This window comes from Taeniopygia guttata, chromosome 1A (assembly GCF_048771995.1).
Source record: "Taeniopygia guttata chromosome 1A, bTaeGut7.mat, whole genome shotgun sequence".
Lineage (NCBI taxonomy): Eukaryota > Metazoa > Chordata > Aves > Passeriformes > Estrildidae > Taeniopygia > Taeniopygia guttata.
The window spans coordinates 46,871,914-46,884,607 of NC_133025.1; the positions used below are offsets into that span (position 1 = coordinate 46,871,914).

At 42.6% G+C, this 12,694-nt stretch overlaps 1 protein-coding gene across 7 annotated transcripts in view; it reads right to left on the reverse strand.

The window, feature by feature from the left end:
* GRIN2B (glutamate ionotropic receptor NMDA type subunit 2B) overlaps window positions 1–12,694 on the reverse strand; it is a 232,618-nt gene that overhangs the window by 41,132 nt on the left and 178,792 nt on the right. For all 7 annotated transcript variants that reach the window (XM_072923325.1, XM_072923321.1, XM_072923324.1 and 4 more), the window contains 5 exons: window positions 10,453–10,661; window positions 9,978–10,149; window positions 9,160–9,313; window positions 7,501–7,626; window positions 4,423–4,652 (listed from right to left, as the gene is read on the reverse strand). In XM_072923325.1, coding sequence (XP_072779426.1) covers window positions 4,423–4,652; window positions 7,501–7,626; window positions 9,160–9,313; window positions 9,978–10,149; window positions 10,453–10,661 — 891 coding nt within the window. The remainder of the gene's footprint in view (window positions 1–4,422; window positions 4,653–7,500; window positions 7,627–9,159; window positions 9,314–9,977; window positions 10,150–10,452; window positions 10,662–12,694) is intronic.

The window sequence follows — 12,694 nt, forward strand, 5'->3', positions numbered from 1 at the left end:
GAGGCTTTTGTTTTGTACCAACCTGAAATGTTCCATTCATCTCAGATCTACCTATGTTGTTTTGTCTTCCAGTTATCTCTGTCTGTCCCCTTCCTTTGTTATAGGAAAAAAAAACTTTTTTCCACTTTTTTCACCCTTAAATGTAGGTCAGTTTTATGTGTAGTGCCTTTAGAAAATGACATGTCAAAATACATGTCAGAAATAGAAAAGTATTTTGTATAAAGTATACTAAAATGAGCTATATGAGCTATTTTGGAAAATATCAGAAATTCTTTCTGCCTTCTTATATTCTCCTCAAGTGGTTTCTTTCTTTTTTTTTTTTTTTTTTGTTTTTTTTTGGGTTTTTTTTCATAAAAACACTGGGCAGTTTTAACTTCAAAACCTACCTTTCAAAGAAAGAAATAAACTCATATCTATCGAAAAAATAACTGACCCGTGCTGCATTTGTCTCAACATTGCATTAACATTTTAAAAAGAAAATAAGTCAAATATGTGTGAAATTTCAGCAATCTGTATTAATTTGCAGGCATGCTGAAATCAATTTCTCTCCTTTTCATGTGAATTACGAATTACTATTTTGATACTTTATTAACTTCTTTGGCATTTCCAACTAATTTATAGGAAAGGATACTATTTTTTTTATTATTATTAACCTACTGCCTTCTAAATCATTTTATTTAAATGCCCTGCTGACTGTCCACATTTGCTTTTATTCTATTACTCCTTTATATGAATGGAAATTACGTATAGCTATTAGATTACTTCACACATTAGTTCATTTTATATAATCTTTCCTGTATTTATTGCCTTCGTTAGACTGAAATACCGCAGGCGCTTGTTTCTCTAATGTGTCTGAAGCTCTCCCACTAATGGAAATTGGGTTATATCTTCTGATTACACTCAGATGAAATCCAGACGCAGGCGCTGACTGCATATTCTGCTACAGGCCCTCTTACCACAGGGGCTTTTGCAGACGTCAGGGCAGCAGCAGCCCCCCACATGGATCCTGGATGGATGCAGCCCAGCAGCACGTGCAAAGGTGCTCCAGCTGGGCTTGCTGGGAGCTGGCACGGCCAGTGTGGCACTGTCCCTGCCAGGACTGCCTCCAGGCCCTCTGCTGCACAAGGTGGACCAGTGGAGGCATAGGGTGCTGCTTTGGCACCTGTGCAGGAAGAAAATGGTTCAGCATGCCACAAGCACAGGGAGCTGCAAAGGAGATGCTGTCAACAGCAGGACTTTTCCTGCAGAACTGATGAGGCCAGTGCTGCTCTCAGGCAGGAGCGTGTTTCTCCTCCCTCAAACTGCCCATGGCTGCCCCAGAGTTAAGAGCTAAACCTTGATGTATGATTTAGCAACTCCCAAGGTTAACATGGGGGAATTAACAGCCATCATAAGGTGGGTTCCTGCATCAGTTCTGGCACCTGTTTTGAGCGAGCTATGCTCAAAGAAAGGGTGGCATTCAGTAAGGTGAGCATCACCTGGGACAGAGAGAGAGTGGCAGAGGTCCCTATGTTCATACAGGGGTTTTCCAGACACCCTCAGTTACACCTGGTCCCCTGGGACAGAGGCATCCACTCCAGCCTAGCTCAGACAGATGTGCTCAAGCGTCCACAGAAACACAGTGGGGACATGACGTTAGTCATTGTCTTGCATGCCATTAGGAAGTAAATGCTGGGGCATAGCCAAGACATCATCCAAGAGACATCCACCATCCTGAGACATCTGGAGCATTTCAGTCTGCTTTTCTGGGGAAGTGGCATGCCAGCAGCTGTAGGTGTCTCTTGTAGTGGTTCTTCCCAGGCAAAACCTAAGGGAGAGGGTCCAAGGAGACGCTCAGGGTTGCTGTTGCAGAGTGTAGCCAGTCTGACCTTGGCAAGTGCACCCCAGCCAGGCACAGGAAAGGATTTTTTGACTGCATCTGGCATTTTGGCTGCTCTACAGTGTCAATGGGACACCTTCCCCAGGTACTCTTGAACTACAGAGACATTTGCAAGCAGATCTGAGTCTAGGTTAGTAGGAACAGTATCCTTTTGTTACTGTCACTTTGCCGATTGGCTTGGATTACATAATCTGCTGAGTCCTTGTGGTGGACACAGCTGCCCTTACCACCTGATGGAGAAGACCAGGAGACCAATCTGCCTGACTTTTGCTGTGGACACCAGATCATATATTTGGGATAAGAGAGATTGGAAGCAACAGTTTTTCTTCTTGGAAAACAGTCTTTCTCACCTGGCTTTGAACAGTGACTGCCTCTTTTGAAAGTCTGAACTAGCTTTAAGCAAGCAAGAGACGTGAGGTAGAGCACAGTGCACCTCCATGTGCCCTGGATGTGGCTGTGCCCTTCATCCTGGCCAAGAAGTGCATTGAGAGGGTGAGTGAGTTGCAAGCAGTGTTCCCTTTGGAAAAGGGAAAATATGAGATCCAGAAGAGTGAATTCCTCCCAAATCAGGGGATCTTGAAGCAGTGTGACAAATGTCTGGATGACTGCTCCCATATCCTACCGGGCCCTTTGCATATTCAGAAGGTAAAATCCGTAAGTCCGGTAGATCAAGCTCATTCACTCACTTATTCTGGATGGAGTTAGTCCCACCTGCCTTTATTGCCCAAAGGCAGCTTTAGTTAGCTTTAGTTAGCCTTCAGTTTCACCAGCCAATTTTCATTTGATTCCAGATGCTCTGGTAGATTGTAATCTTACCCAAATATTGTACTTGCACTAGCAGCTATGTTTGAGGCATACCACAATCCTCTATGTACTATAGCCTTTCTGTTCCCGAAGGAAAAAAGCACATATGTTTTAGCATAGCAAAAGTAAATACAGGTATGTTGGCAGAGAAAAGTAGAAGAAAATGGCCTCAATCCAATACACACAGGTGGCCCTACAGTGAAATCATCTAAAACAGGCCCAGAAGTTTGTATTCAAAGGCTCTGTGAAGCTCCAGGAGTCACTGCTTTCAAATAATATTTCATGCACATATCTCTGCAGGTATGAAGAATATCTTGAAAAATGTGAGAATTGAAAGCATGTTCTCTCCATGAGCATAGGCACAGCCTGAAACAGTAGATCACAGGTATAAACTATCCCATTTAGCCCAGACAGTTTAAAACCTAATGATGACAAACTAATGTTACCTCTGATAGAGCTGGCTGGTTTTGAACAGTATCTTTCAATCTGAAGGAGCTCACAGCTTCTAAAGAGTCTCTGCAACAATCTCCACCTGACAGAAAAGCATCTACCCCTCCACCCCATCCTCAACACAGCGCATTGCAAATGAGGAGACAGTGTGAAACAAATTGAGGTCAAAATTAAAACAAATAACAGAAGTACTTCTGCATGGATTGTATTATTCTCTGCCATGTTTCATTCCATGAAAAAGAAACAAAAACCAAACAACAAATTGAGTAAGAAAACTCCTATGACTAAGCCATCATAGAATTTCCAGCCTGCTGAACAGGATACCATATACACAGGAGGCCTGGCCACAAATTATTTCTAGGCTGTCATGACAGACACAAGAGTCAGTAACTATAACCAACCCAGCATCCACACCTGACACCTGCAGTCCTCCTCTTGCTGCTATCCCCAATAGCAATGTGTGCAACTCGATGCTATTTGGCTGCCCTGCAATGGCATGACCCCTTAAGCAGCCCCAGTGACTGAGTAACAAGCTCAGCATGGGCAACTGAGCCTCATAATACTCAATTCCTTGTGAGTAGCCTCACCACAAAAACAAAAGCAAAGCAGTGCACAAAGTATTACACCCTCACGAGCCAGAGACAGTGCTACCCCACATGTATCAGCAATCTTCTCAAAATCCTCAAGCATTCAGAGTCCAGTAAAATTGAATGCTCTGCATGGACAAAATTCTGTGCAGATTAACAAGTCATTGAAATGCAGTCTGAACACAAAACGATTTCTTGTGGTAAGCCTCCACACACCTTGAAAAAACAACAGTGTAACTTCAAATGCAAGCAATAGTAAATCATCAAAGGCACAGTGATTTACCCCCATGGACAGAACTTGTTTTCAGAATAAATTAACAGATCATATTTGCTAGCCTAATGGCCAGCATTCCTACCCAAGACTAATTATTTAATTCTGAAAAAACAGGTTACAGCCATTATACACATTATCTCCAAAGCTCCATTAATTTGTTTCTTGCTGACAGTCAAGGTGTGGTTTGAGATCATGCAAGCAAGCACAGTTCAGTTCTGTCTATAATTCATTCCTGAAGTGCTTAACACATGTAAAAGTGCAACTGAATACCAATTAAGAACAGTTGTGCTATTTAAACTAGGGTCTAAAGCTATGATGGTGTGACTCTGTAAACACCTGCCCACTTTCCTTGTGAAAGGAAAGAAGAGAAGGTAGAGCAGCCTATTCTGTGGAAAAGGATGCTTTGAGGGTTTGGGTGGATACATTACCTTTTTGTCGCTCAAGCCAGACACCTGGTCCACATATTCCTCTTGGATCATGAAGGCAGCCAGGTTGGCAGTGTAGCTGGCCAGAAAGATGACAGCGAAGAAGGCCCACACCGACACCATGATCTTGCTAGTGGTACCCTTGGGATTCTGTACTGGCACAGAGTTGTTGAACACCAGCCCCCACAGCAGCCAGATAGCTTTGCCAATGGTGAAAGAGGGACCTCCGGGTTCTAGAGTGATTGAGAAACATAATCCCACAGTGAGCATCTGACATTAAGTAGTCTGCATTTCCAGTCACATACACATCTTGATTTCACAGTTAAGAGCAGAATCCATTCCCATTTGTGAGGTCAACATCTGCAGCTGCACTCCCCTAAGTTCATGCTACCATGTCTCAGCTAAGTACAACCTGATTTTTTTTTTAATGCCTTCATGTTTCCATATTTTGTCTATCTCAGGGATTTACACTGAACCCTTATATGAGGGCATTTTTTAAAAATTTGATTGAAACATCTAGAAGACCAAACATTTAATTTTGGTTGAAGTGTTGTCCCCAGAAACAGAATTTGCTCAGAAACATTCTATCCTCGTTTCCATTTGTTCAAGAGTGATGTCCTCAAGGTCCCAGCATACACATGTGTAAAACATGGCTGTCTTTACTGTACTTGTAAAAGTACGAGGAAGATCACCATCTGAAATATCAGGGCTCTACAAATACTTTTGCATGAATGTTTCATTACTCAGTCTGTTGAAGATCCAAGAACCAGAGAAGAACACAGCTCCCTCTCTCCATATTTTGTGTCTAAGGTACATAAGTGTATGTCACATAAGGTGACACATACTTGTTCCACCTTAAGAAAATCTGCAGGTCTACCCTAGATAGCCTAGGAGCAGACCCAGTGTTTTAAAAGCTCCTATTTTCCCCTTATTCACTTTTCAGTGTAGAAGCTCACTCATACCCCAGAAGCCACGTGTGTTAATGAAGCACTAGATTTGAAAACATGTGAAATGGCACCTGTCTCCCAGCAATCTTGTACCCTCAGCACGTGCTAGTTCCTTAGTGGGAACCTAACCCAGAATTTCCTCAACTTGAGCACAAGAAGAGCTAAGAGGGAGAATGCCGATGTGATCACTCTTTGGACACTGAGAAGATCCTCTTAAGGATGAATGGAACAGTGCAAGCATCTGACCTTTCTGCAATGGTGCCAACCTGATCTGCATCCCATGCTTCATCTCCTCAGGCAGGCTGATTGGGTCCTAGTGCTGCTGCCTATGGTTAAGATTGACTCCAGCAAATAGCAAAAAGGAAGAAAGTTTTGACATGCCTCTCCAAACCTCCGAGCAGCAAATAGCATCAATCGCCTGGAAACACTAACTGTGTTACCCTAAATACAACTGAACAATGCAAGGGGCTAATTTTTTACCCAGGGAACTGCACACCAAGTTTGAAGCAGAATCATCACCTGATAAAACTGGTGCCTTTAAATTCCAAGGAGATAAAGTTCCTAAGAGAAACATAGTTTGGCAGTCTTTGTCTTTTTACACACTGGAGTGGTACTTTTACATCCCTCTCTAACTAATGTGCCCTAAGATATACAGGTGAAAGGCCTGAAAAACATCAGTGGGAATTTTACGGTGGAAGGAAATCTTGAGAAGTTCCCCTCTAAAAGCCTCTCCACTGATCACCTCACGTGCTTCCAGAATTACTTTGTCAGACACAAACCAAGATTGTAATGGGAGATTCCAATCCAAAAGTAATGTCCGTAAAGAGAAAATATAGGTGTTTGAGACATACTGTCAAGGGGCATACTGTCATAGTTCAAATGCAGCCAAAGTAACATTAGCCAGTGTTCTCATTACCAAAATCAGCATTGCAGTCTCTGCAGCAGATTTCTGTATCTTTATATTTAATCTCTCATGGATAATATCTGTCTGATCATGCAATACTCTTCATAATTACTCAAAAATATTGATACTTGTAGCTGCAGTTTGGCTTAAACTTAACAACTGCACAACTGCATGCCTGTACTAAAAACTGCTTCCAGTTCCACATCTGTATTAATACCTCCTAAGAGACTCAGGTTTCTCAGTACTTGTGCCCACAGATCCATGCAATTATGATCAGGCGCCATAAATGCCCTCCATAGCTCTATGTTAAGAGACAAGTTCTCCACTTCCTCATTTATGTGGTTCTGCCTGCATTCTTATTAACACTTTTTATTTTCATTCCTCTCTAATTTGATGGCATAAATTCACTCAAAGTACTAGACTTGGGAGCAAATGAGTGCATTTTCCAGTATCTGTCTCTCTCCCACTATTCTGTATGAACCAATAAATCCAGAAAGGTTTGAAGGGCTGATTCACCAGGTGGTGAAGATATGCAGATGACAGAAGACTCAACTTGCTAATTGATTTCATGAAAATAAGAGGAAAAATGCTGTATCTTAGGAAGGACAGATAGCCTTTCTTTAATTCATCTGGCCACCTTCTGAAGATCAGAACCAAAAAAATTGATAACTTGCTTGGTCCCAGCTTTCCTGCTACCCTTGAAAAAGAATTCTTTACCCACTCCCAAGAAAATGAGTTTCCCATTCTCTCAGTTGGTCTTAGAAAGCCAGAAAGGCATGGAAGGACCTGACCAGGTGACAGATGTGGATTCTGAAGGACATAGCACTACGCCAGGAGGCCAGCAGAGTGGCTTGCTCTGCATGGAGATGTAGCACTGAAGGATGGATTGACAGTGCTGAGCCCTGTGATTGCCTCAGAGTGCAGCATTATAGGCCCTGCCAGCACTGGCTACTGGGGCCCATTTTCTTTCAATGAGAAACAGGCTGGAGCTGGTATGTGCTTTAGACATGAAAGGCGACACAGCCCCGTCTCTCGTGCCAAGCAAATTATCTATTATACACATCTGCTCTCTTCACAGCCTTCTTTCCGCCTCCATCCCTGTCCTCTTCAGCCTGAATGCAGAGCTCAGAGTGGGCTAGATCCGTATCATTTTCAAGGCAAAGAACACCCCAACAAACAAATAGAGACTGGAAACCAGAGGGGATCATAGCAAGAAACAGCTCCCCTTACCTCTGCCATCAGCAAGGCACCGATTATAGCCCACAGGGCTGAAGTACTCAAAGACAAAGACAGCCACCGCAGAGATGATAAGAAGCATCACAAACATCATCACCCATACGTCAGCACTGAAAGGTTCTGGAGAGGAAGAGAAAACCATGGTGAAACGTGGTAACACCTCACCTCCTTTGCTCTCCAGAGAAGCCCAGTGTGGGGCAAACTGGGCTGGGAAAAAACAGAAGTTAAAACAAAATCTCCAACCTGATTCTGAAAAACTTCTTGAATTGGAAAAATTGAAGTTTCTGTCTCTGTAATGACTGCATTCCATCGTACTGTTACATTTGTGACACATGGCTCCATCTGGAACCACACACAGCCATTGTGGCATGCATTGATAAAATAAAACGCATTGATAAAAGATTGTTCCCAGGAAGTCCTCCAGCACCATCTGGAGAGAGTGGGGAAAATCAGGCAGAACTGGCAGAGTTTCAGACAAGCATCCAACTTTCAAGATGTTATCAAGCCAAAGAGCATCTCCAAATTTCTAAGGTTCAGCTGTAATGACAGTAGGTTTTTTAGTATTCCATCCCTCTAGCAATGGGAACACTGGCTCATTCTAGAAATGTTAGTGTTCAGGTTCTGCAAGTATTTGATCTCTGCCGGGTTTTCTCCTTCTCCCAGCCTGAACAGAAAAAGATAGGACTGAACCAGATCAAAGAAACAAAGAACTTTGCTCCTTTGCTAATACTGCAACTTCAGTTAAATTGCAGCTTAGAATTTTGGAGATAACTTCAATGTTGCTTTTACATACCCTAGCAATATTGGTGGACTTGCTAAGGGGGAAAAATCCTGAAGAGCTCGTAGCCATGAAACTCATATTTAAAAAGGTCTGGGAAAATTTCATTACCCATAAAAAAGTATTTCTGTCTGTGAATGTTCTCAGGACTCTGGCAGAGAGCAGACAATAATTACATAACGCATATATTGTGTTCGCGGCATCATAAAGCATTTTATAAAGCCAAATAGTAGACGCTAGCAAGACACGAATGTCTTGGGGAAATGCAATATCATTTCCGTATTCTCTGATCACCCTCCATTGCTGAAGGACATTAGAAATGCCTTTACTGTAAGACACAGTGTCAGCACAAAACCGATGGCTCAACTGTTCTTGAAAAGCTCTATTAGTTCTCTAATTTCTACTAGGTGTCAAGGGAGGGCCAAGTTAACAACATCTTTACAAATAATGTCTCTCAATGTGCAACAATTTATTGCCAATTGCTATCACCAAGTATTACGGTATCCCAGCTATAAGGTTTGAATCAATTTTCTTCTGGCCTACACTACTTGAACATACTATTAGTTGAGTCACTAGGAAACCACATGCTGCAGTGTATGTGACAACTCTGAGTGAGCCCAATTTTTCTAGGATTAGGCATACAATTGCTGAAAAATGCCTTAGCTTGAAACTCATAGGCAGTGCCTATTTGCATTTGCATTTGCCTGGATTTTGCTTGCCTGGGATTCATTTCTAAAACATCACAGTATATTTTTATACAACTGTCCCACAGGTACTCCCAAAAAAGAGCTTTCAGGCTAAGAATCACAAGCAACCTTCACCTAATTTTTTTTATAATCACCGGGTGAAGTTTTAATTTTAGATTGAAACAATACCTAAGAAGGCAGAAGGTGAGACCGTTCCATTGCTACGTGACACCATGACACTGATTCCCGTCTCAATGAAGGGCACAGAGAAATCCACTACTTCTGAACGTTCCTCATTAATGGTGAGGGATCCCACAGCCATATAGGCCCGTTTGGTGACAACCTGGAGGAAGAAAAGAAAGAGATCACACACAGATACGAGGCAGCCCTCAAGCACCCAGTCACCCTTCTCATCTTCCTGTCTTTCAACACAATCCTTTTACTCCTGTAATCCCATTCCCTATATTGTTTGTAAAATCTCTCCTTTCTAATCTTTCATCAGGACACCTTCTTCTTTCAGAAAACCTATAGACATTAATCTTCTCCTCAAAGCTGGTATGTGTACAAAAAATAAATCCACAGAGGTCTTAGGATAAACACATCATCCACAGAGAAGACGCCTTATCTCATTTTTCTGTCCTTGCTTTATCCTCCCTCTAACACTGCAAAGTCTTATTTCATTCTTTATTCACCTTATATACAACCTAAGCATAATCTAGGTTGCAGCGACCATGGTGAATGGATATCTGCCTCTTTCTAAGACTGTGTAGGCCAAATTTGTGAGACCATAGAGAATAAAAATTAATGATCAGACAAGAAAGGTTGTCATGGTCGGAGTGTCAAAGCAGATTAATTCACTCAGTGCCAAGAAATAATCAGGTCAGTCACTTCTGGAGTCACCTCTGTTCTTGCCTCAGAAGTAGACCCAATAATGATGGCAGGCTAGACCTGACCCACATCACCCAGCCCAGGGTTGAAGCCCACCAAGCCCTCCCTTTGCTGCTGACCTCTCCAATCATTCCATTCCATGTCCCATTGATCTTTTTTCCATGCTTGCCATTAGTCACCAAGTAGAGGTCATAGGTGAACTTGACAGACTTTGAGATTTTCTTGAGGATGTCTATGCAGAACCCCTTGCAACATTTCTTCATATAATCTGGCTCCTCATCAGTTTTATTCCTGAACAATCACAATAATAATGGGTTAAAAGACTGGGAGAAACACCTGTAATTCCCCTCTGTTATCAGTTTGCATTCCCCCTCCCACTATATAATGTGGACAATTTATATTGTGCTATCCATGCTGGAGGGGGAATGATTTGCCTAAAGGAACCCATCATAAGTGGACATGGGACAGGCTGGGCAAATGGAGGTGATTTTCTGAAAAGGATTATAGATTATGATGTTATTGGCCCAACAGACACTTTGCATTCTGCTGAGAACAAAGAGCTCCAGATGAGCAGAAGAATACAGGGGTACATACTCAGTCACGATGCGTTTCTGGCAAGGGACTGTGTTCCTCATGCAGGTGCCACTTAGGGGGTCCACATTCTCCACAATGACAAATGGTGCCTCTTCCAAGGTCACGATACTCAGGTGATCATCCTCGCGTTCCTCAGAGTCAGGATACAGTTCAAAGCGTGGCCACACGTAATACTTCATCTGCAACTTTTTTTCCTTCCATTTCCCCACCTGCGGAGACACAAACCACAGAAGATAGACTTCTTATCCCATCCCTTTGCATCAGCCACAGCTACTGCAGGACTGGGGAAGAGGACCATTCTGGAGTACCCAAACTCATGACTCATGTAAGATGGAAACATTTCTGGGGAGAAGGCTCTGAGTGAGTGGATTCAAAGGGGAAGTGCAGAACAAGAAACATCTCTGAGCTGTCTCATCTCTGCGATGGTCTCACCTTCTGGGAGAGTGAGTGGATCACCATAGGAATACTGTAACTGTGGTCACACAGGCTTATGTCTTTCAACTTTTTCAGCCAAACAACAGGAACACAATTACTTGGTTACATACCTTAGCTGGAAACGAGGTATAGTTTTATGCTTCTGATGCATGAAAATTAATACCAAAGAGTATCTATGATGTTTTTTTTAAATCTTGCTATTTTTCTCTAATTCTCATAACTTCCATAAATTTCTATTGCAATTTCAGAACACTTAATTTTCCATTTCCTAAGTGAATAGAGATCATATCTTCAGTTTTCAAAAAAGGAGGTGGGACTCAATTATCTTATATCTACTGCTAAGAATGAAAGCTGTTTAGGAGCCACTGCAGTCCTTAAAGAGACAATACATGCAAGCTCACCGACTGCCCAGGCAGACCATTTCTTGCAAAAAAAAAAAAAAAAAAAAAAAGAAAATCTGGGAAAAGAGAAAACTTGAACATCAACTGTACTTTCAACTATCAAAGTCTCGCCTTTGTTCTCAATTCCCCCTCCCACCATCACAGTTGACAGTAATTAGCACCTTGGCTGGCAACCAAAGCTGAGAGGGTGAAGAAGCTAACTGGGCTTTAGAAGAAGCTTTCCTGCATGATCCTCAAAGCAAGTCCTCCAGGCCAGGACTGAGACATGCTGACTTGATGGCAGAGGCAGTGTGGGTGTGTGGGAAGCTTGCATGACTGCTCTCAGTGGTGTACCTGCTTGGTGGGTAAACAGAAAAGCTTAATTCCACTCCAATCCAACACCCCTCCCACCACCCCCAAATTTCAGTCATTTATTTATTGAAATGACAGAATGGGAGGGAGAAACATTTATTAAAGGCTCATTAGGTGTCAGTGGATAATCTGTGAAACTCAAAGCCCAGCTGGGGTTTGGCATTTGAGAGTATCTAGAATTCACATAAAACACTTGTCACCTTCAAAACAAACAAACACTTCATCTGGCCATGAAAGAAAAATCCACTCTGAGGGCTTGTGGAGGGGAAAGGAAAAAGAAATCACCCAGAGACAGCAGTTTCCACAACCACCCTCTCTGTGCAGGGTGAACACAGCACCCCAGTGAGCACAAAACAGGGAGGTTGTAAAAAGATGGGCAGCTGGTCTTGCCTTCCCAAAGGCAAAGAATGCTAAGGAGAGCTTGCCCATAATGTCCCCTCCACCAATGGAGATGCTCTGTACTCATGCTAATATCTAAGCCTGGATGTGGAAAGTGAATTTCTAAGGGAGCATAGACTCACATGCTCATCCGAGAGTGTGCTCAGCCCTGGACTTCTCACTCATTCACCAAGCAGGTCAATTTATCATCATATGAGCCAGAGATTTCTGCGGTGCTACTTTAGCTCTCAAGTAACTGAGCTCAAATCCCCAAAAGTAGTAACTGTCACACAGGGCTCAGCAGGGACCAGTGATTAAGACGCTGCACAGAACAGCCCAGTTTTCAGCTCAGTAACATTAACTTATCATAGAAATAAGCGGCTGATGAAAGAGACATCTCACAGAATCTCAGCAGCACTTAGGGTATCTCAGCAACAGGCACGATATAACCCCCTAAGTGATAAATTAGATCAGATAGGCAAACCCAACCCATAATTACCCAGAAGTTCTCTGGGACAGAAAGGGGAGTTCATAAGGCTATGTGCCAGACACGTCTCACAGTGTTGTACTACATAGAAACATTATGAAATTAGGATAACAATGACAGCATTGCCACAGTCTTCTGTGCAATAAATCACCTCACCTGCAAATACAGTAGTACACATCCATTCGTTATT